Genomic DNA, 25,832 nt, shown 5'->3' with positions numbered 1-25,832 from the left:
CAGTACTGTACATACCGATCGAATTTGGGGTTAGTTGTAGTGGCGGTAATATTTGACGAGCCCCTTTGAAATCATTTGTATTGCATGTTTTAACTAAATATCACCCTTTTTATATTTCCAGCCTATGAATTCATATTAATCTTCAGCAATGAGTGATTCGAAACTCGAATCGAACCTGCAAGGATTCAATCAATCTCTAAAGGTTCATGAATCTCCAAAGATACATGAATCTGCATCGATTCATCAAATTCGAAAGATTCATGAATCTTCAAAGATTATCCATTAAAATTCATAAATCTCCAGGGATTCATGAATCTTTAGAGATGTAGGCTTTTCAAAATATAGAATTTGCGCGATCTCATGGTGCTGTGGTTAACTCGCACAACTTAACAATATGACTGTCGTGGGCTCAACCTCGCATGGACCGTCTCCCCGAAGCAAAACAAACTATCCGGCTACGTGGTACTTCCAACGAAGTCTCGAAAGCCTGTATAGGCTTGCATGAATCCCTATTGATTCGTGAATCGTTCTAACCGAGATTCAGATTAATTGAATCATTTGAAAGATTTATTTAGATTCATGGATAAAAAAGTAAGGCTCAGCCCTCTACGTTACGCTAGCGTTAATCAAAAACCCAAGCAGCATTTTTTGAACGCCTGGTTTAACCGTCGTGGATAACCAAATTGATAGATAATCAATCATGTCTTAATATTGGATAATTTTTATGCGATAATGAGAAAATAATAATTTTGAGCAAAAATTAATAGAAGTTGAAAGAATGAAAGAAGAATATTTTTTAAAGGTATTACATTATTATTATTTTATTATTTTTTACATCAATAAGAGTTACAACAACTTAAGAATTACTAATATAACAATTATAAACATAGATATGGATTTTATCATATAAACCTATTTTTTTTATTTGCCTATTGGTAAAACCTATTGGTAAAACTAGAATATTGAATATTATAAGTATTTATTAACCTTAAAATAGAGCCCTACTTCTACCACCGTTTTGATATCCACGTGACTGACCAGTGGAGATTATTTAAATATAAAATATTTTAAACTGTTTATGTTTCATTGGTTGCACTATGGTTTATGAAAAATAGTCTGAAAGTTGGAAGTTCTGAAACACCCTTAACGCTTTAAATTGGAATAACATTTCTAATAAGTAGAAAATATAAAATATTGAAAATATACATACATAATTAAATGCATGAAATATAATTATAAGCTATTCAATTTATGTTTCTGGCCATTTTGTATAAAAATTACTTACGGTGCGAAGGCTCTTTTTAAAAGCAATTAATGAGGTTAATAAATACTTTTATAAATTTCATATACTGTTTTATAAATGGGTGAGTAAATAAATAAAAAATCAGATTTTTATTTTTAAACCCATATTCATGTTTACAATTGTTATAATTGTAATTATTAAAGATGTTATAACTATGATTGATGTTAAAAATATCAGAGTAATAGAAACATAACTTTTTCATACTCATGACTTATCAATGATTTTTTTGTTGCTTAGCACTTGGTGTACTTTTTTATATATGTTCATAAATGGTTGCTTTTCTCATTATCATAAAAAATAATCAATGTTAAGACATGATTATCTAGCGGTTAAAACAGGCGTTCAAAATACTGCTTGGGTTTGCGATAAACAGGCGTTACGCGTAACTCTATCATAACATAGAGGGCTGAGCCTTACTTTTACCAGAAATCCTAGGGATGGCAACACTTTCAACTATTGCGTATAGTTTTTCGATAGTGTTCGAGAGGAAACATCAGAAAAATGAGTAAAAATGAGTATCGGGCCGCACGCCGCCGATACGAACGGATACGGAAAATGGAAGAAAGTAAGAAACCAAAACTGTAACCAATTTTATTATCTAATGCTTCGGACATGCCATGCTTTGCCCTTCTGTCAGTTCCCATGTTCGATCACGATTCATTACCCATCAGCACTTGGAGCAATTTCACATTGTCGAGCACAATCCGCAACATGCCCAGCTCGTCATGCTCGTGGAAAAAGTCATAAATCGGTACATCGATCGCCAGTTCCTCCGAACCGTCGCCGGGGTGCTGCTGCAACTCATTCCGCAGCTTGACGGAAGCGTATCCAATATCTTCGCAGGCGTGCTGACCGGAGGCACGATTCTCGTTCACCACCACAAACCGTACCGCATCGTTACCGTCCGGGCGAAGCATTTTCTTCAGCACTGCGCGACGTTCTGCGTGCAGCGTTGTGCCCAGTTCGACCGCCACTCGAAAGTTGAAGTTATGGTTCTGGCGCACTTCGCCGTCTTCGGTGATGAGTTTGGCCGGGAGCGGTGTTTCCAGCAGATGGCCGTACAGATCGAGAAAGGTAAATTCGACGTAGTAGAACAGTACGCTGGAGGCTAGCAGCCGTTCGATGCCCAGTTGGTTCCATCGCACGGAGCGTATCTCGATCGTTAGTAGATCGGAGGTGGTGCCACCATCGTTATCGTCTTGCGAATTAACCGTGGGCGTCGTGGTGGTCGGTGATATTGACATCGGGTTCTCGGCAATCCGGTGCCACATGGACGGAAGCCGTTGAATGTCAAAGTAGCGGGCATAGTTTTGTTTCACCATGTGATCGCCACCTGCAAAGAGATGGAATAATTAATATTTTAATCAATCTTTGTCGTAGTTTTGAAAAGAAAAAAAAACTTGAACAACCTTTTGATACAGTCTCACTAGAGCTGCCCGCATCTAGGAAGGAAATTCTACGTCTATCCGACACGCCCGACGATATGGAGTCAAGATCCCTGTTTCTTCGGCGCGTTGCAGTTTGCAGCTTATGAAATCGCTCATCCTCGCGGAACGATTTCTGCAAACGACAAAAAAAGGATAACGGAAAATTTGAATACTATTAGCGCGCGCTCGAATAAGTTTTCACTAGCGAACAATAGATGGCGCTGGTGAACCAAGCAGCGAACCTCACCTCTAACGACTCGGGAAAGCGGTTTGCAATCAGCAGCTCCACATTGTTCACCTTCGCCGGTTCGATGCGATTGTTCATGATATGCGACAGCTTCGGTATCATCTGGCTGACGCTGACCTGACGAAATATTTGCTGAGCCGCTTCTGCTGACTCGTACACGTGCCTATCCCGGCTCATCCTGGCCACCACAGAGGAGCATCTGGATAGCGGAGCTATCGGTTCGATCGCTGGGCCCGAAACAAGCTCCTGTGGTGGTACCCTTCGCTCGATGGCCGATGGTTCTCGGAGGAACACTTTCGGCTCCTTCGCAGGAAGAGGTTCATGCTCACGGACCAACTGTTCGGTCTGTACCGATGCACTCACGGTAACAACTGGTGCCTGAAGTCATCAAAGAAAAGGGGGAGGAGTACATTTCGGTACAGTTTAAAAAAGTTGAAGCGTACAACGATCGGCAAATGTCCCAATCATATGCTGTGCTGCGCAATACAGCTGTGTGCGCACACATTATAGCAGGTTGGGACACACAATTTGTTCTATTATCACACCGTTTCACATTTGATTCTTGTTCTACAGATATTGGTATTGGACGAAAAAAGGGGATGCAGAGTTTCCGTGTGGTAACGTTCAAAAAGTCCAATGGTCGGGTAATGTAAAGGAAGTCTAAACACACGATGCCGAGTTCGGGATCTGTAAGACATCTCGTGTCCGTGTCGTGGAAAGGAAGAAGATGGGATAAAGAAAGTGGACGCCCAATTAACCTACCGGTGACACGGGACGCACTTCCTTGATAGGAGACGCTAAAATGGCAAAACAAAACACTAGAAAACATTTCCTTTTGGGACATTGGATCCAATCCACGAACCAACCTTCCAAACTCTTCAGACTCTGCTCTAGCTGCGTTCGCTCCTCCGCCAACAGCACATTCTCCGTCCGCAGCCCCTCCAGCATCACCGACAGCGTGTCGTTGTCCTGCTGGAGCGTTTTCAGCTTCTCCAGCAGTTCCCGCTGGGACTCCTTCGTGACGAGCTCCTCCTCCCGCAGCGTGTCGATCTGGCGCAGCAGCTCCTCGTTGTGCTTCCGCAGCTCGTCCAGCTGGTACTTGAGCAGCTTGTTTTCGTCCACGATTTTGGTAAAGTTTTCCTGCTGCCGCTTCAGAAAGTCACGCTCGATCTGTTTGAATAATGGAGGATTAAGAAGCAGTTCAAAATATGGTAGGGAAGTAACTAGGATTATACCTCCACTTCAGACATGTTCTCTTTGAGCTTTTCAATGTTCTTCTTCAGCCGTTCGCACTCCTCGAACAGGGAAGCATTTTTGTCCTTCTCTTTGCGTATCTGCGCCTCAAGATCACCTGCAGAAAAGGGAATGGAGGAGATGACGCAATATGGATTAATTGTAAGCGGCAGACGACGAACTCCCGCGCTCAATCGATCTTGTGATATCGTTTGGAGATGCAAAAGGGCTCCAGTTGAAATGAATTCCCAAAATTCCCAAAAAGTGGCGACCATTCTTAGAAGGAAAGGCTCATAGATAGATACAGAGAAAGAGAGAGAGAGCGACAAAGCATTTCGGTTGTATCGAGAGAGTAAAAAAGAAAGTGCACACAGCGAAAGGGCAAAACAAATGTATAGATAGATTATTCAGAATTATAGGAACTACCTTGAAGAATGCACACAAAACAAAAACACACACAAACACCCACTAACACGTCACTCCTGAAGAAGCTCACTTTTTCCTACCTTGCTTCCGCAGCTCGTGCTCCATCGAGCGCTTCTGCTCGTCCACCTGGCGCTGCAGCTCCTTCGCGAGGTCCTCCACCTGCCTGTTGAGGTTCAGTATTTCCAGGTTCTCCGCCGCGTTGCGCTTCATAATTTCGTACGACAGCTTCTCCTCCAGCTGGCGGGCGAGCAGCGTACTCTTTTCCTTCTCGTTTTGTAGCTCCTATTGAGGGAGAGAGAGAAAGCGCTCATAAAGCCAGCTCGCTACGCTTTTGACACGTGGCGTCCTCGGCAAAGCGCCAAAAATCAATACTAACCTTGTGCAGATACTTGATGTTGAGCTTCATTTTGACGAGGTCAGTTTCGCGCGTCACCTGCTCCGCCCGATGGCGCTCACAGTCCGGACAGTGGGCGCCCGCCGCCTGCCGACCCTTCGATTTGGCCGCATGGCGACGGCCTTTGCTGATGGACTTTGCGCCACCTGCTGCCCCACTTGCCGGCGAATCTCGTTCGCTTTCGTTTAGCTCCTCACTGCCACCGCCAGACAGCACGTCCCGATCTTCGTCCAGCGTCTCCCGCACATCCTTGTCATCGGAATCTTCGTCCTCTTCCTCCTCCTCCTCTTCCTCATCGTCCGCACCGTACGACTTCCGGTGACTGGAGCGGCGTGCCGCAGCGACGGCATGACTCTCCTCCTCCTCCTCCTCTTCCTCCTCCTCGTCATCCTCGGTCCGGTCGTCCGTGCTGGTACGGCCCTTGCCACCAGCTTGTCGCGTTAATCGATGGCGCAGCCGTTCCTCCCGCTCATCGTAACCATCGGCGGACGGGGATGTCGATTTGCATTCCCGCCGCCCACCGGCCGTCTCTTTGGCCGGACGGGCACTCTTCGAACGGCGCTGACTGCTGGCCGGTGCACTTTGCCGTGCTTTGCAAACGGAATTCTCCCGCATACGCCCATCGTTCGAGGTGGCACGGCGCAGGGCTTCCAGCTTTTCGTGCAGCTCGCGCCGCTGCAGCTCCAGATCGTGCAGTCTGCTGAAAGTACGAGAAGAGAGAGAGGGGGATAAAAAAGGACCCCACAAAACAGTATTACCGCTGCCCCGCCCCCTCACCTGTAATGCTCGCTGGAGGCCATATCGAGGCGCGACTTGGACCGCTGGTTGCTTTCGTTCGACAGCCGGGACAGCTTCGTCTTCAGCCGCTTGATCAGCTCCTCCTGCTCCAGGAACCGCTTTTTGATGGTGTAGTTCTCGTCGCACAGGCTGAGATACTTGTCCTCCAGCTCGCGGCGCGTCAGCTTCGACACCAGCAGCCGGTGGTTGATCAGGTGCCGCTGGCAGAGATCGATCGGGGGCCGATAGTGCTCCGAGTACGGCGACGCACTGACAGGACGGCCCGACCTTCGGCTGCCACTAGTGGCGGTGGCGGCCGCCGCCATCCCCGGGAGGTCCTTCTCGCGCACCGAATCTTTGCCCATTTGGTTGTTTGTTGATTTTTGTTCCTCCCAATTAGCCCCCTCGCTCCCGCGGGCTACTGTGATCGACTAATTTGTACTTGAGGCACGCAAAATTTTGGTACTTTTAGTTTTGGCCCGGACAGAAGGATCCAACTTGCTCGTGTCGCTCGTGGCGTGGGTCAAACGACCGAAGCACCAGCACGTTGTGTTACCATTTTTGCACCGTGGTAAATATGAGCTCTGATTTCGCACACACACACACAATGTCCCGAGGAGCAGCAACGCACGGAACGACACGAATCAAACTGTGCAAGGTTGCGCTGATGAGGAAAAACATCGATCTGTTGGTGTTTTTGTTAGGGTCGTTGCTAGTGGCAACAGCACGCGCGGAGGGTGGTTTCTGTTTGTCCCTTTTGTGCTCGGTTTGAATTTGCTTGAATCGTGGCTGCAATGTTGCGTGCAACGTGTGTTGTTGCATGCAAACGTGCAACTGCGTGCTGCGCGGGAAAACGTGTGGTGTGTTGGACAGCGGGTTGGATCGTGGACAACGAATGGCACGATACGACGGAGCGAGTTTAACATACTTTCCGAAAGAATGTATCAAACAACTGCAGCCGGAAATGGGTCATTGATCAGTATTTTATCGAAAGCAGTTGCAGAATTGGCGTAGAAGGTGCTGTACCGGTTCCTGAATCGGGACAGGATCGCGACCCCATCGGTGAGACGGATTAAAGTACAATTTTGAAACCAAAGTAAAAACGGGGGAATTTTCAGCACCATTACAGGTTATAAAAATCCCAAAAGGACTCCAGTTCCAGGGTTAGGTCCACAACCGACATAGGCTCTTAATCAGTTCCAGGACCGGTAGGGTTTTGAATCAATTTTTGGACGGATATGGGTACGGAATTAATACCTGGGACTGATATGGATTTAGGATCAGTTCCAAGATTGATACAGGTTCCGGGTCATTTTCAAGGCATTTTCAATGGGTTGGGAATCTGTTGCAGGGTTAGTTCAGGATTGGTATAGAGTGATAGTGATGAGAAAAATCAGAAAAGTTTTGGTCGGGATCGATCTGGGATAGTAAGTTTGAAATTAGTTTCCAGAAAACTTTGGAGAAAACCGGCATTGGAATCGATTCAGTAACCAGTATTTGATCCGGAGTTGTAATTGGTTTTGGCCAAATGTGCTTTTAAACAATACAGATCTCATACAGATTCCACAACTGATTCCGCTTCTCAAACTTCTTATTTTTATCCCAGAACTGGTTAAGATTCCGGAGCCAATTCCAATTCCGAGCCTATTGCGATTCCCGCCCCGAATCCGATCCCGGAGTTGTTATCGGAGTCAGCTCCGGGATCAGAATCGGGTAGTTCAGTTTCGAAGCTCCCTCCATTAATTCACAAATAGAATTCAATTTAACGAATTGATGTTATAGGATCAGTGTATGGGTGTCAGTTCAGTTCCAGGACCGATATGGCCTCAGTATCAGTTCAAGGGCTGGTATGGGTTTGGGATCAGTTCTAGAACCTATATGAGGTCAGGTTTGATTTCAGGACCGTTATTTATTCAAGATCAGTTTATGGACAGACGTTAATCAATGAATAATTCTAGGAGATGGTATAAGTTTGAGATAAGCTCCAGGAACGTAATGGACTCCGGATCAGTTCCAGTAACGTTATGGATTTCGGATCAGTTCCAGGACCGGTATCGGTATTCGTTATCGCATTCAGTACTGTTATAGGATCAGAATAAATTCCAGGACCTGTATGATTTAGCACCAGCAGTCCCAGAACCGATATGATTTGGCGTTCAGTTACAGAACAGGCATTATGCTCAGCATCTATTCACGAACCGTTTTTGATGGTTTTAAGGACCAATATGGGTTCGGGATCTGTTTCTAGACTAGTACAGGTTCAGGAGCAATTTCAAGACCTGAATGAGTTTTACGATCAGTTTCACACTACTGTGGAGTTTCAGCCTTGTGGGGATTGGGACACGAAAGTACAAACACACCGCATGGTTACAGAAAATGTAATAAGTTTTATTTATACCACAAATTAGGTATTAGCTTCCCCGCGCTGTGGGGAGGGGGACGACCTCACGCAGCAAGCATGCCCACCACGAGCGTCCCACCATTCCTTCCTTCTTCTACTCCTTCACAATTGCTCTCGCATGTAGCTATAGCTTGCTTTAGTAGCTTCATATTATTCTCAACATTTTCCCTTTGTTTTTGCATCTCATCCTGTTCATATTTCTCTTGTTTGCATCATTTGTAGAGGTGAGAGCGATCGCAATTTTCCCTTTCTTCAACGTCTTGTTGTGTGTGTTTTGTGTGTCTGTTAATTGTAAAAGGAAGCTAATTGTATGTTCTTTTCTTTATATCTTGCTCACCCCTTCGAATGCACCATTTATCATCATCTTTCCCTAATCCATCGCGCATGTTGTTTGCAAGGAAACACACAAATAAGCAGCGCAGGATCCTTCCATCTTTCCATCTCTGCTGATCGTTCGCGGTTTCATCCTCGATCGTTTTAGTTTTCCCTTGCCTTTTCTTGTGTGTTTATTTGTCTCACTTTAAGTGATCAGCACGCAAACGCAAACGCAGATTGACGCTTGTTGTAAGCGTGTTTGTTAATATTAACGTTTCTCCTCTCTTTTATTTGTGCAGCTTCTCGGTTCGAGCTGTTGTGTTTCTGTGTATGTGTGTGTGTGTTTATTTTCACGTTCGCAATGTACTGTACTCTGCACCTTTTATATATAATTTGCATTTCCCACGACCTTTTACACACACTCTCTTTCTCGTTCTCTCTTTCTACCTTACCGCTTTTATCTCTATAAGGTTTCAATATGTATGTATATATATAGTGTTGTATAATTAGTTTCTCTTCCTTGCAGGCGGTAGTGCCCTATACCTACTACCTGCTCCCTTTCATTTAATTGCAATTTCTCTTTTTTTACGTAAATCGACCGCGCTTTTATTCTCTCCCATATCAGAACTGCATCCCTTTCTCTTGTTTGTTGTCTGATTACGCATTTAGAGTTACTACCCCCCTTATAGGTTATTCAGTTATTGTTGTGTTTTCCACTCTTCTTTTGTTGCAGCTGTTTCTTTACGAGTGTTTTTGTCCTTTCATGACTGTTTTTTCTCCTTCTTCTGTTCCAGTCGCTTTCCCTTTCTTTTGGTGTCTTTAGCTCTGTGCCCAGCACACACACACACATCCTGATTGCGTACGCGCGTATCGTATGCGCGCGCGTGCCAAAGAAAGGAATTTGCACAACAAACTTTCTCCTCCGGCACAACTCCCTATCTCGCTTGCTACAGGGGGAGGTGGGGGCGCCCGAGAGCATATGTCTGTCTTTATTTTATACGGTTTTGAAAATAATATTTGATTATCAAAATATGTATATATAATATATGTGTTTGTGTTTTGTATATATATCTCTCTCTTTCTCTCTCTTTCCTAACACACTTTTTTGTTACACTTTTGTTTGTCTGTTTCGTTTTTCCTTTTTTTTTGCCGCGCCGCTCCTTCGTATCAAGTCCTTTCTTGTTTGTTTGTTTGTTTTTTTTTCACATTATCGCCCAATTGGTAAATTGCAATTGTTTTTGTGTGCATGTCTCTGCTACATACATTATTGTTGGTACGATGGTAGACATTGTACAAAACATTTAAAACACTCTCCGTGCGTGATACGCCTCTCCACGGTCAGATAAAAAGAGAATATATATAAGAAGATGGACAAAACAAAACAAAAAACAAAAAAAAAATAGGATAACAAACACATAACACAGCTGCTTTTAAAGGGTGGTCGAAGGAGAAATGGGGCAGTAGGTAAAAGGTTCCAGTACTATGTTTGTAATCTACTAATTCTCTATCTTTTCTCTATCTCAACCCCCTTTTACACTCTCATCACTCTCACCCTCCATCTCCATTTTCTAAGCGTGACACCGTGACAGAGCAGTGACGGAGAAAATTGACAATTCGGCCAACAGTGAAACGTAAAACCGCAACAGAATTACACCCGCAACACGACCGGGGAGGAGTTTTCCTTTTTCTCCTTTTTTTTTGCACATTAGCGGGAGTATTGTGCCGGATGTGAGCAAAACGTCATATGGTTGTGTTGTGTGTGGATTGTGTAGAGTTGTTGTGTATAGCTGTGTTTGTGTCTTTATTAATTAAGGGGGGAGTCACTTGGGTATGATACAGTGCCACGGGCGCGTGATCCTGTCCTTCCCCGTTGCATTATATGTGTAATATGCCCCCCGTTAGTTTCGTTGCGTTTGTCGAAAAAAGACGACTTTAATTCTACTAAACAACACGCAATCCACTCTGCTAGGCTCTCTATATATTGCCTGGACCTTCATGGACCATTTTTTGTTTTCCTTCCTTTTCCTTCTGATCTGGTTACGATCAAAATTGAGCTCTTGTGCAATAACAAAATAAACAAAACAAACAAACTAGAGCACACATTACATTAATCATCACCAATCGCACAAACACACACACATACAAATAAGCTGAGTTTAAACGATAAGTTCCATAGGATTTTCAAACGGTTTCGCACGGAAGTGGGGACGTGATCGGGGAGGAGGAAGAGAAGGCGCGCGCGCACAGACACACACACACTTGCGCTCACTCGTCCCTCCTCGTCAAGGGGCATTGTTTGATGTGTCTATAAACTACTACTTAAAAGATAAATTTTCCCTTTGCTTTGTTTTCTTCCTTCTGCGCCTTCTGCTTAATAAATGATTGCTTTTGTAAGATGATTTTGTCAATCAGCAGGGATAGGGGGTGGAGAGGAAGCTGGTTTCAAGGGGTGTGTTGCGCTGTTCGGTGTGTTCGGGCCGGGGGGATAGCTTTTGGGCGCACGTTGAAACAATCCATTGCGAACGACGGGGTTGGTTGTAAACGTTGTAACAAAAATAAAACACTTCACACCTTCGCCGCCTGCCGGCTACAAATCGATAAGAGAGAAAGAGAGAGAGAGAAAAAAGAAAAAACATAAATAATGTGATAAAACAGAAAAAAATGAATGCGAATAAAAGTTTCATTTGAGAAAGTTTGTTTGAAAAACTGGTTCATTACACTCTGGCAATGGCGCAATTTCCTCTTGCTGTGTGTGTGTTGTCGTACATGTTATATTTACAGAGATTTGTTTTCCTCAAACGAAGCTGAAGCTCTTACTTTTTACTTGGTAACAAAACACATAAAAGAAACAAAGTCCTTAGTACCATCCATCCTGAAAAGTGACGTCAAAAGTCGAGCTCCCCCGTCTTAATAGTAGAGCCAGTGCGTAGATTCTAAATGTTCCGTTTGCAATTCCGTGAAGAGCTTGTGTATGTGCTGGGGAAAGCTGAGTAGTAGTTCCGTTCGTAGCGACCTTTTTAAATTGAGCTTCTATCGTATCCGTTTTCCGTTGTGTGCTAGCCATTTTAGTGTATATTAATTCCAGAAAGCGAGTCCTTTTACGGTTGCCTAGTTCAAATGCCTCCTTTTTTCAGTAATAAATATTATTTTCATTCTCCTCCTTCATTTCAACAGAGTTTGACGAACTTAACTCAATACCAGAAGCACACTTTTCTCAATCAATGGCCCAAGAGTGAAACAGTTGGTTTGCGATCGTCCACAATGTGCAACAAAAAACGAAAAAGAAAAACAAACAGATATACTTTAAACAAGATCGTTATTTAGGTACAAAAATAATTCCCCTTTAGTCTTACTCTCCTGTTGGAGAGCGTTCAATCGAGAGGGAGAGCAACTGTTTTACACCATTACACAGAAATTATACATGCGAAAAAGAAGTGTCACGGGGTTCCTGCTGATCGACAACGAGAAAGGAGCGTTATTTCTTCTTATTTTTTTTGCCCGCTTTTTGCCTTTTGTACCTCAATTCAACAAATGCCAAAGCAAGCAGCTATTGCTGCCTTTCTCTGTCCTGCGCACTGCCCTTGCTAATTGATCGTGTTTCATACTTTCTCTGTTTTAGCTTTTATAAACATTCTCTCGTAATAACATTTACCGCCACTCTCTCTGTTGTCGACCTACTCTACTACCTCTTGATTTTGTGGCGAATGAAACAGGCGGAAAATCTCACTGATCAAGCATGATTATAACTGTTTCTCTATACATTTTTCCTCTTATCGCAGCAGTCCCGCTGTTTGCTGCTGCTGCTGCCGCTGGCTATTGCTACTAATGCTCTTCTCTGTCGTTTATTTACACCTGCCAGCGCTGCACGATCTGCTCGTTGTGTTTGTTGTCAGTTTCGCTCGTTTCATTCCGGAATGGGGAAGGGGGGGTTATAAATTATATCAGAAAAGTGCGCCTCACTTTACACGACTTTTATCGAAAAGACAAAAATGAAACCCTTTATCAAACGATTCGGGAAGGACATGTCAATTCCTCTCTGATGGATAAGAAAATAGAACGCGTGTATAGTGTATCTTTTTCTTCGTACGTCATAGCACAACAACAGCAAAAAGGATTCTAATTTTCTGGGAAACAAATTGCATCAAAAATATAATTTCCTTCACAAATAAAGCATGCTCTAAATAAGTAAGACGAATGCTGCTGCTGCTAGCCTGAGCCTTTGTGAGCGCCTTTCGCCTACGACACATCCTTGTGTGTGTGTGTGGTGTTTGTGGAACCACGAATTGCTGCGACATTATTGCTCTCTTTCCCGTTAAACTTTCCCCTTGTCCTTTTCGCACACACACACATACGCACACATTCACACACAAACACACCCTACCTCCACAATTCGGCACCACCTTCTCCTTCTTCTCCTCCTCCACCAGAAACAAAACATTTAATGCTTAGCATTCCAGGCGGAGTTGATCGGCGGCTGCTGCGTGGCGTTCGCGTCCGCGTTCGAGGTGGCGGCGGCAGCGGCCGCCGGTGCACCGCCCGGCCCAAAGTCCGGGAAGTCCTCCAGGGACAGCGTGTTCGGTGCCTTGCGCTCCCACGGTGCGCCGCTGACGACGAAGCCCTGCTTGTTGGACTGCTGCTGGGCCATCGTGTCCTCCATGATCTGCGAGAACGAGGTCGGCTGGGTCGGGGCGGCCGACACGTCCTGCAGGAACTCCTCCTCCAGGTTGAGCAGATAGTCGCGGCAGGACTCGACGTTGTCCGGCGTGCCGGCCAGCGTGACCAGCGACTTGTCGGCGTCCTCCATGCGCGGGAAGGTAATGTCCACGCCGAACTGTTCCTTAATCTCGCGCAGCCGCTTGCCCCGGAAGCCGATGAAGCGGCGGTGCACGCGCTCGTCGATGTGGATCTCCTCCTTGTACACCGAGCTGAGCGTGTCGACCATCGCCAGGATTTCGTCCCGGGCCGCCAGCGCCTTCTCCTCGTACCCCTGGATCGTGATGATGCTGTTCTGCGGGTCGTCCTGCTTCGGGAAGGTGATCTGCACGTCGTGGTTGGCGCGGATCTTGTTGATCACCACGCCGCGGCGGCCGATGATCTTCTGATGGTAGACCGGGTCCACCTCCAGCTTCACCTCGAACGAGCGCAGCTCGCGATCCTTCCGGTCGGCCTCGAGCAGCTTGATGCGCTCCGCGATCGCCACCTTCGCGTCGTCGATGGCCGCCTTCGTGCCGGTCACCTTGATGATGTCCAGCTTCTTGTCCTGCGGCGACATCTCGATATGCACATCGTACGTGTTCATCAGCTCCTTCACGTCACGGCCCTTCTGGCCGATCAGCGAACGGTGCAGATCGCACGGCACGTTGATCTCCTCCGTCAGCGGCACGAGCGCAAGGAGCGCCTCCTTCGCCTGTTCGCACTTTTCCTTGTTGCCGCTGATGCGCACCAGATCGGAGGCGCGCTGGACCGGCTCGGCGGGCGTTGTCTGTTCGCCCGCGGCACCACCACCGTTCACTACCTCACCACCATCGGCAGTGGTTGCAGCAGCCGCCGCCGAGGCATTTTCATCACCCTCGGCCGCTGCTTCACCATTGCCGTTCTGCTGCTGCTGCTGGGACGGATCGTTGACGGCGACTGGCACGGCCGTGTCCAACACGCGCTCCGGGAACCGGATGTTCACGCCGAACTCGGACGTGATGGCCTGCACCTTGGAGCCGCCCCGGCGCATCATGATGCGATGGTGGCGGGCGGGAATGTACACCTCGATCGTCACCATCGACTCGAGCTCCTGCACGATCTCGTTCATGCGCTGCTTGGCCGCCTCGATGCAGTCCTTCGGGCCCTTCAGCTTGACGCGATCGTTCCGGTCGTCGCGGTCCATGCGCGGGAACGAGATGGACATGCCGCCGCACTCCTCCTCGATGCGCCGCAGCACCTTGCCCCGGTTCGAGATGAAGTGCTTGTGGAACTTGGGCTGCACGCTGATCTCGTCCTCGACGATGTTGTCGATGTTCTTGATGATCGCTTCCAGCTCGGTCTTCGCCTCCTCCACGTGCTCCTTCTTGCCGATGATCGTGATCGCCTCGTTATCCTGATCGTTGACATCTGTGGGGGAGGAAGAAGAAGAAAAAAGAAAGAGTTTGAAAATGCCCTGTTTTGCTTTCAATTTCTTAAAAAAACAATGAAAAACTGTAACTAAAACCTACTCGGGAAGATGACGCGTGCACCGGTCTTGTCGCGAATCTTCTTGATGGAAGCACCGTTCTTGCCGATCAGGAACTTGTGATGCTGCGGCTTGGCCCGGATCTGCACCGAGTACGAGGACAGCTCCTTCTCGCTCGCCAGCTCGAGCAGCTGCTGCTTCGCCCGCTCGACGTCCTCCTTCGGGCCGCGGATCACCACCTTGTCGCTCTTCAGGTCCGAGTTCGGGAACTTGATCGACACGCCGCCGCACTCCTCCATGATCGAGTTGATCAGCATGCCGCCGGTACCGATCAGCGAGATGTGGTGCTTCGCCGGGATCTGCACCTCCTCCGAGATGATGTTCGCCATCTCGTTCTGGATCTTCTGGATGCGGTCGCAGGCCGCCTTCACGTTCTCCTTCTTGCCCGTGATCACGATCAGCTCGTTCGTGTCGCTCTCGGACGGCAGATCGATCTTGGTCTGCGTCTCGTCCCGGATCTTCTTGATGTTCGCGCCGCCCTTGCCGATGATGTACTTCAGGAACTGCTTGAACACCGGCACCTCCATCACGAACGAGTTCTTCTGCAGCTCCTTCACGTACTGCGTCAGATACTTGTGGCACCGGTCGACGTCCTCCTTCGAGCCGCGGATCTTCACGATGTCCGACTTGTCGTTCGGCCCGGGGAACACGATCTGCACCTGGTTGTGCTTGTCGCGGATCTCGCGTATCGTTTCGCCCTTCGCGCCAATGATCGTCTTGAACAGCCGGTGGTCGATGATGATCGACTCCTCCTTCTCGTTCTCCCACTTGGCGATCTTCTCCAGCAGCTCCTGTTGCGCCTTGGCCACGCCCTCGGCCGGCCCCTCGATGCGGATCGGCTTGGGGCCCTTCTCGTCGATGTTGATCTGCACGTCGTACTCCTCCTTCATGCGGTTGATGTTCGAGCCGGCCTTGCCGATGATGTGCTTGCAGTGCACCGGGTCGACCACCATCTCCGCGAACGTCAGCCGCCCGGTCAGGTCGGCCACCATCTTCTGCAGCTCCTCGGCCGCGATCGTCACCTGCTCCGGCGGCCCGTCGATCTTGATCTTGTCCTCGCTGAACTCAACGTGCACGTTCGGGTGCTGGGCGGAGAACTCCTTGATGAGGCCGCCCTCCCGCCCAATGATGTACTTGTGGATCCACTGCGGGCACTCCAGCAGATCGGTGCGGATCGAGTGCGCCTTCTGGTACACCACGTTCAGCGCGTTGCCCAGCTTGTCCTGCGGGCCGCGCAGCGTGATCGTGTCGCTCGGCGAATCGCTCGACGGCATCTCCACCGACACGCCCGTCGTCTGCAGGATCTCCTGGATGGTGGAGCCGCGCGGCCCGTACACGTACTTGTGCTGCGCCCGCACCACCTCCACCGCGACCGAGGTGCACTTCTTCTCCATCTCCTTGTAGATGGCTTCGATGCGCGCCTTCGCCGCCAGCACACCCTCCTTCTCGCCGGTGATGATGATCTCGTCCTTCTGGACCGACTGCGGCGGCACGTTGATCTTGGCGCCCGTCTCCTCCATCATCTTCTGCAGATTCTCGCCGTACGCACCGAGCACGAACGGGTGGTAGATCTTCGGCACGTTGAACCGCTCAAAGGCCTTGCGCGACTGCTCGTCCGACATCGTGCGGATCTCGTGCTCCGCCTTCTCGATGCCCTCCTTGGTGCCGGTGATCGTGATCGCGTCCGACTCGTCGCTGATGCGCGGCACATTGATCTTGGTCGCGGTCGTGCGCTCCAGCTCGCGCAGCCGCTCGCCCTTCTTGCCCAGTATCCAGCGGTGGTGCTCGCGCGGGATGTTGATCGTCTTACTCGCCTGCGTCTGGAAGTGGACCAGAATCTTGCGGCGCGCCTCCATCACCTCCTGCACCTTGCCGGTCACCAGGAACGTCAGCGACTGGTCCTTGCCGCTCGAGATCTCGATGTGTGCGTTCGTTTCCTTCATGATCGCCTGGCAGGTGCGCAGCGACTCGCCCTCGCCGAACTTGTCCGAGTCGTACTTGCGCTCGCCGGACGCGACGATGAACACCTGCGTCACGACCGAGCTGCCGACGCGCATGTTCTGCGTGGCCGGCGACAGCGTGCTGTTGAAGCGCGGCGGCTCACTCTTCGGCAGCGCCGGGAACAGATCGTCGTAGCAGGGTGTCGGGGCCGGCGCCGGCCCGTTGTTCTCGTAGCCTGCCGCCCCACCGTGCTGCTGCTGGTCCATCATGCCCATTGCGTTCGTCGAATCCTCCATCCTGACTGGGTGCCCCGCGGCTTGTTGCTACTGCTTGGAAAGAAAAGTCCTATTTCGTTGCAAGTTTTTTACAGTACAACTGCAAGAAACAGAGAGGAAGAGAAAATAGACAATGCAGAGTTAGTATGGGCATGGAATGCTTTTTTGTATTAAATAACATCTTTTAGATTAAAATAGTAATTGTACTGTATCACATAAAATGACACGTGGCTGAACGTTACTTAACGCATGCTTTCCCTCCCCCCGGAAATTCCCTAAATAGATACGAGCGATTGCTCAAGCACAACTAGACGATATGGGATCATACTAGTGGTGGGAGCTCGGAATCGGACCTACCCGATTCCGATTCTGTGTTGGCAATCAATTCCGGAGCCAATGTCGATGCTGGAATCGATTACGATTCCGGAGCCTATTCCTGAGTTGACTCCGGAGCTGACTGCGGAGTTGACTCCGGAGACGATTCTGGAGTTGTATATGGAGCCAATTCCGGAGTTGAATTCGGAATCGGAATAGGTTCCGGAATCAGAGACAGCTCTGGACTCAGAATCGATCTAACAATCAACTAGTTCCGGTAATAGGATCAGAATTGAGTCCAGAACTGGAATTAGCTCCGGAATGAGAATCAGTTCTTGAATTGAAATAAAACGTTACAGAAGCGAAATCAGTCTGAGAATATCCATGATATTGGATCGTTTACGAGTACATTTTGAATCTTTGTGGATATCAATACGTAGCATCATAGGATCCAAATGACTTTTGTTTTGGAGATGCTGAAACCGACTCCGTTTTCGGAGCCGATTCCGAATCCGGAACCGATTATGATTCCGGACCTACTATCCGAAGTCGATTCCAGAAATTTTCGGAGCTAGCCGGAATCGATTCCGATGAAAACTTCATTTTTCCCATCACTAGATCATACATGACCAATTAACATTTCCGTCAACGATCTCTCTAGGTTTCGAAAAATCTCTATGCCAACGTGTAACGATGGTGACGAGTGGCCCCACACTGGTGGTAGTGATTTCTGGTGGTTAATTTCTTCACTTGCGTGCTAGAAAAGATCGCCCATTCTCTCCCTATCGGGGGGGAAGCATCAAAACACTCCTCCTCTTTTATGCTGGCTGACGGTCGAGCATAACGCAGAGAACGTGGTTTGACGACACGTATGTGTGTGTGTGTGCGTGTGTACCAAGCGTACCAAAGAATGAAGAATGTTGCTCGCCGTGCGCTCTCTTCTCTCGCTGTATCTTCTTTACACAGCGCAGCATAACACATCAAATGTGGGATAGCGCATCACTTGAGTGTGGCCCCAAAAACCATTTGAATGCAACGGATGTGTGTAGAAACCCCGTGCAGAGGGCAGGGGACTGGTTTAGAAAGAGAGCACGCACACACAAACGAAGCGCTGCACACCCCATCACCCATTTGATTCTTTTCTCCCATTTTTATCTGCTCGATAATTACACGCTATTTCCATTACGATTTTCTCTGCTTCGCTCTTCGTTATTCGTTGTTATGTTTTTTTGGAGTGACTTGCCTTTAAACTACTGCTTACTAACTGCTCTCGTTTATCAGCTTTTACGCAGCCAGCGGTATTGGAAAACGTTTGAAAGTTGTATGAAAGAAGATGATGAATGCGTCGAAAAAACATTTCATTTGATTTTTACATCAGCCTTCATTACAAATATGATTCAATCAATGCCATTTCTGGATAATTCCAAACAAGCTAAACGGTCAAAAATTGATATAATATTGCCGCTCCGATGCACGCGGTTTATACAATACAGGGTTTTCCAGGGGTTCTCATAGTTGTGGAACACTTTCTTGACTCTTTTCTATTGAAAGTGAACTTCATATGGTGGAAATTGGATTCTATGGCACCCTTATGGACAGGCCCCTTGGAAATTCCTGTTGGATTTGTCCAACACGGATGCTGTAGAGTTCAATTCCCATTGCATTAAGTTCATTTCAAGTTAGAAAGAATGAATTAAGTGTCCCACGGCTATGAGAACTCGTGGGAAACCCTGTAAAGCGATCGTTAACCCCATTTTTCACTGTCTCCACCTTCCAATGTGCCGCCACAGAGATGATAATTGGATGTCAAACTGTTTGCCATTCCAATACTCAGAGCCTTCACCAAATGGGGATCTCGTTGGTTCCTTTCTGGAACACTTTTACGCAAACGCAACGCGCCAAATTGCAACTTTGTTGCAAGTTCGATTAGCTCCCCCTAAAGGGCATCGGCAATGGCTGAAGAGATCATCGGGCATCGGTTATCAATCCCGCAGGGCCAAACATTCCACCAAAGCGCGGTAAAGCGTAACTGGCAAATATAGAAAAAAGAACCACCACTTGTTCTTCCTGGCGTCCAACATCCCTGCTGTGTGTCCGATCACGGCCCGGCATCCACAAGCGCCGGGTCGGCGATTTCCTCCGCACGTCAGCATCGAGAAGCTCCCCCCCAGCTCAACCGAAAGCGTTAAGTAATCGCCGGAGGCTGATAAGCTGACCGGAGCCAATCAAAGCCTTCACAGGCAATAAGACACGGACACACGAACACACACACACACACACACCCTTTTCCATTCACTCCCTTTCCAAGGCCAATGTACGCGCAAAGGTGTGCGTGCAGGAGGAGGAGCGTTTGAATCGTTTGTTGCTGCTGCTGCTGCTGTTGATAGTGTGTTCACATGCTGACGTTGATAATTGTGGAGTTTTAGAGCAGGGGGGAGGGGAGGGCAGGTTCTTATCACTAAGCGGCTAGCTAGGACGACGGGTGGTTGCTGAGCTGCCGACAAGCCGGGGCATACATGCTCTGCCAACGTAGCATCTCTTCTGCCGGCCGCTCAAAAACGTACCCTCGTCCGTTCGGGGTGTCGAGGCATGAGATGCGATTAGACACAAGTTCCCGTCGTCGTCATCGCCATCGTGTAAAACGCCAACATTGAGGTGACGAGACGGTTCTGCACACGTGGCACTACAGTTGATGTTGGGCGGGTTTAAATGTTGAATCGTTTGAAATGATTCACTAAAACGGAAGATTTGAAAGACAAGTGTTAGAGAGAGGAATTAGTGGCACAAAACATGAAATTCAAAGTTCCTTTTGACCGTTCCAATCATCTAAAGACGCATACAGGTTGAATCGTTTCCGTTCCTTTACACCACCTGATCTCTCGTGCTTGACCATCCAGAGCGCCGCTATTGCGCGTTTAGTTGTTCTTGGGCTTTCTCAACGAACGAACACGGATACAGAAGGCAAGCAAAAGAACCAAGAATGAAAGGTTTAAAACGAAGACGGTGCAACAAACTGCGAAGCACGGAAAGAGCGGAACAACACACACATACACACATAGTGGTCTGGTGGCGCTGGTTGGAAATTCAGTGCTCCTAACGGTGTTTCAGGTTATGTTTTGATTCGCTCGAAGACACGATGCGGCCCCTTGGAGCTCCCCCAATCTTCTTCATGCTTAAGCGTGTTTGTGTGCGTTTGTGTGGTCGTCGAACCAAGAAAAGGGTTCATCTTGAACCACGAAAAGAGCAAAAAAGAAGAGGACGAGAGAGGAAGAGAGAGAGAGAGAGAGAGAGAGAGAGAGAGAGAGAGAGAGAGAGAGAGAGAGAGAGAGAGCTTTTAATTTTGCCTCTTTTTCTCAAAGACGTTCTCTGCTGCCTTGGCCATTCGCATTTCCATCCCATATCTATTGCACGCGTTTTGATCATGCCAGGGCGCTGGAGGGAGGGGGTGTGGAGTTTGGGGGTAGGGTAAAACCAGAGCAATATACACGTTGTCAGGTTGCGGTGGGTTCTCTACCGTTTGTCCAGTTGTTTTGCTTTTTTATTCAAGCAACCCAATAAGGGAGTGAGGGGGTGGGGATGGGATGGGGGTACGCGCGCGCCCACTCGCCGACAGCGTGGAAAGAATGGCAAACTGGGTGTTGTGTGCATAAGCCGCGCAACGGGAATAAGAATGCAAACAAGCATAGAAAACACAAACACACACACGCCCCGTGCACACGTAATCCGCGGTGCCGGTGTCCGTGTTGTGTGCGTGTGTGTGTGTGTGTCCGCGACCAGGCCGCCCGACACAACATGTATCGACGTGTCATTTGCTTTCGCGCTGCTCTGTTGCTGTCCTCTTTCGCCCCCTGCCCAGGCTCTACGCGGCTTGTCCCTTTTCTCCTTCTGTCTCCGCTTCACCGCATTCCGATGAACGTGCGGTGTGGAGGGGGATGGGGGGATCTGTTGACCGGTAAAGAGAAAGAAGAAGAGGAAGCAAAACAACTACCAACCCGTCGTTCCGAGCCATTTCAGTTGGAAAGACTCACGCACTTACGCGGATTGAATTTCCGCGTTGAAATATCCCAATTAAAAATTAAGGAAAAAGCGCCTTTAAATTTTCATTTTAGCTCAAAAAAGTTGTTTTCCACTAAAACTAAGATGGCCCCCAATCACCCGGGAGACCGCATTTGACCTGTCTATTGCGCCGCAGCGAGATATGCAGCCGTGCAGGACTTGTCCTATTGTTGTTTTTTTTTAAAGCCATTAGCACACACACTCACACACGCACAAGGACGAAGGTTACATTTGCAAACAACACAACCTTTCCTTCTTTCTCGCCCTGTTTTCGGGGTCTGGGTCATTGATCCTGTCCAAAAAAACGGGTCCAAACACAACAAGCGGCGCCCGCGATCACACACGTCGACAAAAATTGAACCGCAATTTTATGCACCGCGCACTAACACACACACACACACACACACACACACACACACACACACACACACACACACACACACACACACACACACACACACACACACACACACACACACACACACACATCCAGCCAGCGACAGAACAGATTCATCGAAGCAACCTGCCGTCACCGCGGGGCAGCACCTTCGCGCATGGTTGTGTCGTTGTGTTGGTAGCCAAACACACAACCCCCCGCGAATCCCTTTTCTTCGCATTGCTGTCAGGTCTCCTCGTAAAAGCATTTGCACCAGGCGGGTGAGATGAGGTTAAAAACATATCCCCCCCTCCTCCCCGGCGGTACATTGACATATCGTACCCAGGCACATTTCCAAGCCAACGGGGGCTGTGTGAGGGAAGGGTGCTGAAAGTATCTTAGCAACTGTCTCTCTAATTGGGAGGGGATATAAGAGATTGTGATTGAGATTTCGCCACATTAAATGTTTTGTTTACTTACTGTACTGCGTTTATCAAAGATCCGGGATTAGATGGGGGTAGTCCTCGTTGGAGACTCCAGTTTGCTGCACTTGGCTTTGACCTTTACACACCACGCGCAGGCACAAACACACACGCACACGACGTTCGCAGCACGAGGAAAACAGGATTCACCCCACACAGGCAGCAAACAAAACACAAAAACACAGCGGCCGTATTGGTGCGAAGGGCAACGAAAGGCATGAAAGAAAAGAATGCAGTACAATTAGATAAATGTGTTTATCAAAATGCAAAAAAAGTACTATTTGCTCGTCTGACCCGAAACCCCCGGTACATTCCGTCGTTTTGCACTGTAAACACAAACCAGCCGCGCGCGCCTAGTACAATGAATGTCTCTCTATTGCTTTGATGTTATCCTAAACCTTACACCGAAACGAAGCTGTTCCACTGATTTTTTCTGTGATTTTTGCGTCTGGTTTCTGACTTTCGAACCAAAATTTCTTCTGCAGCAACACAATCACACCCGACGGATACCTCTCCCTTGTTACGAAAGGATGGTGAGGTACGGGGAAGTTAGCAGAAGCAACCAGCCACCGGAGATCTGACAGTTCACCAACCAACTTGACAGCTCACTTCGGGCAGTGTGTTTGAAGGCAGGAAAACATCATACCCCAGCGTCCAACATGGGGGAAAAGCAAGGTTTTATCCGCAACGAAAAGGACATCAAAACACAAACAAGTCCCAATGCGCCTGTTTGTGTCTGTGTATGTATGTATGTGTGTGTGTACGCGGTGCCATTCTCCTGCCATTAACCTTTCCGCAGTGCACGCACACTGCCACGAGCACGTAAACACGCACCTCTACCTGCACCTTTTTCTGACACAACACTGCGTGAGTGAGAAAGAGAGAGAGAGAGAGAAAGAGCGAGAGAAAAAGCGCCAACCAGGGCGACACGACCAAAAAAGGCGAGCAAGTGAATAGATGAGGAGCCAACGGGGCACTGCCTATACACAAACGCACGCGCGTAAGCGAGACAGCAAACGGCCGGGAGCAACCGAACGCAACCGCAACAAAGAGCGAGAGAAAAAACACGATCTAAGCTCGACCACGTTTTTCGATTATTAAAACTGATCTCTCGCTCTGTTTCTCTCTCTCTCGCTGTGTGTGCCCGGCTATTTTCGGGATGAATTTCAGGATGGTGATAGAGCCACCAACCCTCGCACACACGCATGCACACACACGTACACACTTTATTATTATTATGGTGGGACGCAGCTAAGCACATATGCTTTTAGGCCGGACTGGGCTAAATTGAACTGGGCGGCCGGGAACAAGGGGGACACAGGGCGAGCATTTCAAATTGAATTACAAATTTCCAACATCTGTGGTCACTTGGATTGGGCTATGTGTGTGCGTGTGTGTGCTGGGTTTGTGTTCCAAAATACATTGAAACTATCTTTAAAAATTGCTTTCAATGATTGATAAAAGCGAATGACAGACAAAATAGAACGCCCATAGGCCGCTACCTCGATCGAGATCGACGGCATATTGCGACATCGAGAGCCACCCTTTTCTTCTTCCCCATTCCCTTTTCTTTCCTAGCTGATATATTGCTGACCGTTCTTCGCGTTTCGGGCGTAAAGCGACAGGCGCGCCACACACATAGAGCAAGCGAGACGGCAACAGCGGGCCAGAAGAGCAGGGAAGGTGTCGCGGAGACCCACGGGGCCAACAGTGCCAGCAAGCAATATGGTTCAGCTGCAGCAGCACTCCGTCCGACTCCGGCTGTCTCGTCGACCCTCACACACCCGTCGATTAGGGAACGGTGCAAAAACGGTCCTGAAGGGCGCGTGTGGAACACAAAAAACCGGATCTGGCTCCCGATCCCGTCCGAAAAGCCGATTCGAATGGATATGGCGACGTCGTCCCAAGAACGATGACGCGTCTCATGCGGGGGGGGAGGAGAAAGGGGGACCACCGCCTGAAGATCTGAACCGGAATTTTGATCCACACATACACACACACACTCACGCACACATACGCAAACACATACACACACATACTGACACAAGCGTAAAGAAAAGTGACCAAAGGCGGGCAGGAAGGTGTACGGAGGCACGGAAAATGGAGCAAATTGCTGCGTGAATTTTCCGGAAGTTTTCTGTTTTTTGCGCTTTCCACGCAGGACGTGAACCGAGGTGGGGGGGGGACTGTCCACGGAAAGCGCATTACGCGTGCATCACATTTATAGCACGCGGTCTCCCGGTCCGTGTCACACGTCGTTTTCTTTAAGACCCGCGAGAGCGCACACACACACACACACACATACACGCACATTCTTGAGGATGTGGCACACGTCGTCATCATGGGTGAGAGAGAGTGTATGCGGGACGGTAAATCTGAGCCGGGTCCGGAGGGGTGGGGGTTGCGCGCACACACACACACACACATGAGAAGAAGTAGCGAGCGAGTTTCACCACCGGTTTCGGAAGTCTATCAAGTCCTCCCGAGCAGCAGCCAGAACCCCTTCGTAATGCACCCAAGTTAGGGGGGGAGGCTGCCACCGGGGAGATGACGGTATTTGGCAGAGTGTGGCCGACACTTTTCACGACACGCGCACCGGATGTCGGGCCACAGTGCAGAACGACGGAAATACACAGAAACAACACCGGGAAATTCACACGCAGCACAGGACAGACACTCCGAGCAAAGCGAAAAAAGTAGACGGTAGGAAAAAACGCAAAATCTCACGGGTAGAAAACTCGGCGCAGATAACACGAAACAGCCTTTCCTTCTCGAGCCACACGCACTTATACAAGTGTGAGTTGATGAGTTGTTCGGTTCAAAAGAATGCCCCGGATACTCGACGCGGCACGGATGATCGGAGGCGGCGTGTTGACAGCAGTGGTTGCAAAGGTGGTGCAGGCATTTTGCCGGGTGCCATTTCGCTGTTCACTTTGACAGCTGTTTAAATTTAAATAAAGTCGTTAATTTTTTTTACAGGGAAATTAATGGAATTGGCTTTTTAACATCTTATTTTATCGTGGATTGACTTGTAAAAATATACTTAGATATGAACGCAACAAACGAATGCTGTAAGAAGGATAAATGAACGTAAGCGTGTGCGTAAGAGTGCGTCAACTATAATGATATTTTTCTTTTTTTGTCTGAATATTACATAAAAAATCGTTCTAAAAATAAGTTAAATTAGGTAGGAATTATAATATACAATCAAACATAACATATAACGTGTTTAATAAAATTCCGTGAAAAACGTAGGTTCAAGTAAATGACTACCCAAGTGGCAGAGTGTTGGTCTCGACAAATTTCACCACTACCATATTCACCACAACATGAAAACGTTAGTGTCTGTTTTCAGCTCGTGTTTTAATGGTGTATACTAGCTTTTCTTCTAAAGATGTAAATACAAACTATTTTATTTTCCTAATTTTTAGATTTGGAAATCGGGATTCTCCAACTTCGAATTTTTCAATTGTTTGAATGATTATTTTGCATCGTCTCAACACCGACAAACCGACGTGACACTTCGAACAAAATGAGCTTCAAAAGTTGTCTCCTTATTTCAAATAAAAATATGTTAAACACTAGCGCCATCTCTATAATTATTCGCTTACTACACTGACACCGAGAAGAAACTGCTAAATCCC

At 48.0% G+C, this 25,832-nt stretch overlaps 2 protein-coding genes across 6 annotated transcripts; both read right to left on the bottom strand.

Moving 5' to 3' along the window:
* Positions 1-1,869: 1,869 nt before the first annotated feature.
* LOC120896504 (trichohyalin-like) lies at positions 1,870-6,451 on the bottom strand. Of its 2 annotated transcripts, none has more exons than XM_040300680.1 (9): positions 5,808-6,451; positions 5,013-5,730; positions 4,717-4,918; positions 4,213-4,328; positions 3,844-4,147; positions 3,740-3,774; positions 2,978-3,355; positions 2,713-2,863; positions 1,870-2,636 (listed from the first exon to the last, which is right to left on the bottom strand). In XM_040300680.1, exons 1-9 carry the CDS (start codon positions 6,170-6,172, stop codon positions 1,954-1,956), a joined length of 2,952 nt encoding a protein of 983 aa, XP_040156614.1. In that variant the 5' UTR covers positions 6,173-6,451; the 3' UTR covers positions 1,870-1,953. The 2 variants fall into 2 exon arrangements, with proteins under 2 accessions (XP_040156614.1, XP_040156615.1); XM_040300681.1 differs by having other exon boundaries at positions 5,013-5,727.
* A 1,723-nt stretch (positions 6,452-8,174) lies between these two features.
* LOC120898340 (vigilin) lies at positions 8,175-25,042 on the bottom strand. Of its 4 annotated transcripts, none has more exons than XR_005738648.1 (5): positions 24,916-25,042; positions 22,187-22,267; positions 14,727-17,059; positions 12,905-14,625; positions 8,175-11,110 (listed from the first exon to the last, which is right to left on the bottom strand). XR_005738648.1 is itself a non-coding variant. In XM_040304066.1 (5 exons), the coding sequence occupies exons 4-5, from the start codon at positions 16,978-16,980 to the stop codon at positions 12,962-12,964; spliced, it is 3,918 nt and encodes a 1,305-aa protein (XP_040160000.1). In that variant the 5' UTR covers positions 16,981-17,059; positions 19,839-20,008; positions 22,187-22,267; positions 24,916-25,042; the 3' UTR covers positions 11,802-12,961. The 4 variants fall into 4 exon arrangements, 3 of the variants coding, with proteins under 3 accessions (XP_040160000.1, XP_040159997.1, XP_040159999.1); XM_040304066.1 differs by lacking the exon at positions 8,175-11,110 and adding an exon at positions 19,839-20,008 and having other exon boundaries at positions 11,802-14,625; XM_040304063.1 differs by lacking the exon at positions 8,175-11,110 and having other exon boundaries at positions 11,802-14,625.
* Between the last annotated feature and the right edge of the window lie 790 nt (positions 25,043-25,832).

Source organism: Anopheles arabiensis, chromosome 2 (assembly GCF_016920715.1).
Source record: "Anopheles arabiensis isolate DONGOLA chromosome 2, AaraD3, whole genome shotgun sequence".
Taxonomy (NCBI): domain Eukaryota; kingdom Metazoa; phylum Arthropoda; class Insecta; order Diptera; family Culicidae; genus Anopheles; species Anopheles arabiensis.
The sequence above is the reverse complement of the archived record's forward strand: the minus strand, read 5'-3'. Positions and strand labels throughout refer to the sequence as shown.

Bases quoted from the DNA above. Each gene is read 5' to 3' on its own strand.
- LOC120896504 (XM_040300680.1), bottom strand. From the start codon at position 6,172: ATGGGCAAAGATTCGGTGCGCGAGAAGGACCTCCCGGGGATGGCGGCG. The intron at 4,148-4,212 runs GTATAATCCTAG...TTATTCAAACAG, and splicing joins AGAACATGTCTGAAGTGGAG to ATCGAGCGTGACTTTCTGAA. The intron at 3,775-3,843 runs GTTGGTTCGTGG...TTGCCATTTTAG, and splicing joins GAGTCTGAAGAGTTTGGAAG to CGTCTCCTATCAAGGAAGTG.
- LOC120898340 (XM_040304066.1), bottom strand. From the start codon at position 16,980: ATGGAGGATTCGACGAACGCAATGGGCATGATGGACCAGCAGCAGCAC. The intron at 14,626-14,726 runs GTAGGTTTTAGT...CCTCCCCCACAG, and splicing joins TGCACGCGTCATCTTCCCGA to ATGTCAACGATCAGGATAAC.